Source organism: Salvia hispanica, chromosome 1 (genome assembly GCF_029641045.1).
Source record: "Salvia hispanica isolate PSC_SH4W2 chromosome 1, Shi_PSC_v1, whole genome shotgun sequence".
NCBI classification, from domain to species: Eukaryota; Viridiplantae; Streptophyta; class Magnoliopsida; order Lamiales; family Lamiaceae; genus Salvia; species Salvia hispanica.
Window position 1 is genome coordinate 44,506,863 of NC_142692.1, and position 3,445 is coordinate 44,510,307.

The following is a 3,445-nucleotide window of genomic DNA, read 5'->3' on the forward strand; positions in this document are numbered from 1 at the left end:
TAAAATTATATTATACTTATAAAAATAAGATTCATATTCCACTTACTTTTTCCACTCATTCTCACAATGTTAAATAATTTCTTAAGATCCACACAGAACAAATATGAGATATTTAGTGGGAATGGGAGAGAGTACTCATTCCGTTTTATAATAGTAGAGTTTGGAAATAAAAAAATATGAAGAAATAAAGAGAAAATAAAGTATAGTTGCTTTTAATGCAAAATAAGTATTGTACTAGGACATATGAAAATGGCAAAATAAGTATAGTTGCTTTTAACATGGATTGAGAGTTTGAGAGCAATAACTATTCGATCTTATCCAATCTTTGGATCAACCAAAAAAGAATCAAATTAGTCAACGTTAAATCGTCGTCTTTTGTGTGCGCCACGCCTATGAAAATTCAAAAAATAGAGTAGTAATGAAATTTGATAGCGACGCAGTTAGTCTCACCGCCATGGCAGTCTGTTGCTTCATATAAACAGAGAAAAACGTTGGTCAATCCCACGAACACAGACGTACTCTTCTCAAAAATGAAGATTGTATTGATTTGCATCCTTGCTTTGGCTGTTTCATCTTCCTCAACCAATCCAAACGACGTTCCTGTACGGAGGGACGACTACGAAGGTGGAGTGATCCACGACATCACTCACAGCTTCACTCCTAACACGCCCGTGGGAATCTACCCCAACGGACTCGGCAACTTCCTCACGCTGCTCAGGAGCATGAAGAACGGCTCCGACTTCAATTTCTCCGAGCTCAAATTGCCGCTCCACGCCGGCACTCACGTCGACGCGCCTGGCCATTTCTACGAGAACTACTTCGAACAAGGCTTTGATGCCGATACCCTTGACCTCAGAGTACTCAATGGTAGCCATTCTTCAATTCACTCTCTGTAATTGCTGATTTCTGCCTCGAATTGGATTTCTACACTGCCGATTAGATTAGGTTATCACTTTGAAGTTTGAATCTACTATGCATAGTTATGATCTCTGTTTTTAGCAACTCAGTTAGCAGATAAATTTCTCTCAAATCGGTTTACTAATTTATGCTTAATTGGATCTGGAATTTTAGATCTCATATAATCATATTGCCATCTGATTTCCTTGTTAGATGAACAATTTAGGAATTCCTGTTTGACTGAGGAGGTCTATTCACCTTGTTTCTGTGTTCTTACTTACCAAACTTGCTCACGAGCTAAGAGTCAAATAGTGTTAAGTTATGTTAGGTTGCTTTATCTGGATTTGCTGCATTTGATGGTTTGATTGCTGTATCTGCTTTGAAATGGTTTGTAATGGCATGAATTATGCATTGGACAGGTCCTGCGTTGCTCGTAGATGTTCCTAGAGACAAGAATATTACTGGTATGCTAAGCTTGAATTCTTGGTATTTAAATGATATATTTCGTCCATAAAATGATAGGTTGCTAGGTTATCACCCTAAATATGGGTTATCATTCTAACATACCCCATGATTTATATCTCTAATTCTTCTTTCCCATTTTTTCATTCTCTCTTCTTCTCCATTTTTTTCTTCTCTCGTCATCTGAAGTAACAATATAAATAGAAATGAATGAATGTGTAACTAATTTAAAACGGCCTTCTAAGATGTCTGAAACGCCCTTCATGAGCTTGAGGGTATTTTCGTCCTGAAAAAGTTTGAAATAGTGACAAAAAGTAGCTCAAACGATATTTTCAAATGTGACAGACCAAAATTATTACCTTGACAAAGTTCGGAGGAACAAAAAAAATGTTCCGTCTTAAATGTATGTGTGCTGGAATGGATGATCAGTTTGAGTAGATGTACTTGTTTCCTAAGTCTCTGATTCTGCTTTTCCTCTCTTTGGTTTTCTCTGTTTCAGCTGAAGTTATGAAGTCATTGAACATTCCCAAGGGTGTGAGAAGAGTACTTTTCAGAACACTAAATACGGATAGGTAATCTTCAATGTAATCAACCAACTCTTCTTTAGTTCAGTGCTGAGTGGTCTTACACTTCTGGTCAGCCTGTCTCATTTCTGGCTGTGGTTAACGACATTTTTTACGTTTCTTGTCGAGCATATCAAAGCTCGTATTTGGCTTTAGTTAAAGTATATCTCATTTGTCGTTGAGACACTCAAAATGCTCTTCTAATTATCAAACCGGCTCACTGGTTTCATTTTAAGTCGTCTGAGAATTTCCAATTGGGGATTTATACGCGATTCTTTTTTCAGGCGCCTTATGTACACAAATAAATTTGATTCGAGTTACGTGGGATTCACAGGAGCTGGAGCACAATGGCTTGTAGATAACACTGCTATCAAACTTGTGGGTAAGACTTGAAAAGTAGATATCCATCTCCTGTGCTATTCGAACATTTCTGCACTCTTTGTGAACTTGCTGAGCCATCTCCATTGCAGGAATCGATTACTTGTCCGTTGCTTCCACCGATTATCTGACCGCTGCTCACCGTGTTTTTCTTAAAAGCAAGGTAAGTTAAGCCTTTCAAATACAGTGCTCTCTGCTGAGATGTCTGTTTCTAGGAGACATTTAGATATCATCTTGTGGTTAAGGTCTGAAATGAATTTTTAACCACATCAACTCCAAGTGGAACAATATTTGATAGTGATGAAAATTAACAGGAAATAATCCTAGTTGAAGGGCTGAAACTTGATGATGTTGAAGCAGGATTATACACTGTGCACTGCTTGCCTTTGAGATTGGTTGGTGCTGAGGGATCACCCATCAGATGTGTTCTGATGAAGGGATGAGATTGGAAAGCATCCCTGGAGGCTATTTTTACTATTTAGACATTTACTTTCGATAATAAGTAAATGTTGGTAAAATATAGGATCCAGTATTTGTCCAAGCAATAAGTATATGTGTGTTTAATCTATCAGTAAATGTGGTGAACTATCTTATGTAATTATTTCTATTCCACATTAATAGATCTCAAGAGCCGATCATGCGACTATGCATAGTGTCTCTATTTTACTCTTTATGGAGTATAAATCATGTATACACGAACTTTCATCAAGTTTTGGTTTAATGTACAGCTAGAATACTTCGGTTTGCATGACTTTAATTTGCTAAAAATTGAGGAATAGTATCATACTCCCTCTGTCCTCAAAGAATATGCACTTTTGGTACATCATGAGCTTTAATATAAAATTGGTAAAGTAAGAGAGGTAGAAAGGAAAGTAATTAAAGTATTGTTAGTGAAGAATGAGTCTCATCACATTAGGGAGAAAAGACTTTTCAAAATTAGAAAGCACATATTTTTGTGGGACGAACTAAAAATGAAAGAGTGCATATTTTTGTGGGATGGAGGGAGCAGTAGATGTCGGCACTAACCCTGGTGGCTTTGGCCTCTATTTATTCCACGCCTCCTAGGCCTACCACTTAGTATATCCATTAATAAATTAAATAAAAAGAAATAAGTATTACTACTCGATAACTTATCTAGTTAAAGC

General features: G+C 36.9%; 1 protein-coding gene across 2 annotated transcripts; it reads left to right on the forward strand.

Moving 5' to 3' along the window:
* The first annotated feature begins 300 nt into the window (after positions 1-300).
* Positions 301-2,946, forward strand: LOC125217698 (cyclase-like protein 2). Of its 2 annotated transcripts, none has more exons than XM_048119221.2 (6): positions 301-867; positions 1,317-1,361; positions 1,859-1,931; positions 2,207-2,304; positions 2,393-2,463; positions 2,661-2,946. In XM_048119221.2, exons 1-6 carry the CDS (start codon positions 531-533, stop codon positions 2,688-2,690), a joined length of 654 nt encoding a protein of 217 aa, XP_047975178.1. In that variant the 5' UTR covers positions 301-530; the 3' UTR covers positions 2,691-2,946. The 2 variants fall into 2 exon arrangements, with proteins under 2 accessions (XP_047975178.1, XP_047975177.1); XM_048119220.2 differs by having other exon boundaries at positions 305-867; positions 2,615-2,946.
* The last annotated feature ends 499 nt before the right edge of the window (positions 2,947-3,445 follow it).

What these genes read in the sequence shown, in the direction of transcription:
- LOC125217698 (XM_048119220.2), top strand. Translation starts at nt 531, where the DNA reads ATGAAGATTGTATTGATTTGCATCCTTGCTTTGGCTGTTTCATCTTCC. An exon ending in TAGAGACAAGAATATTACTG is followed by an intron (nt 1,362 to 1,858) that starts GTATGCTAAGCT and finishes TCTCTGTTTCAG; the next exon opens with CTGAAGTTATGAAGTCATTG. An exon ending in AGAACACTAAATACGGATAG is followed by an intron (nt 1,932 to 2,206) that starts GTAATCTTCAAT and finishes TTCTTTTTTCAG; the next exon opens with GCGCCTTATGTACACAAATA.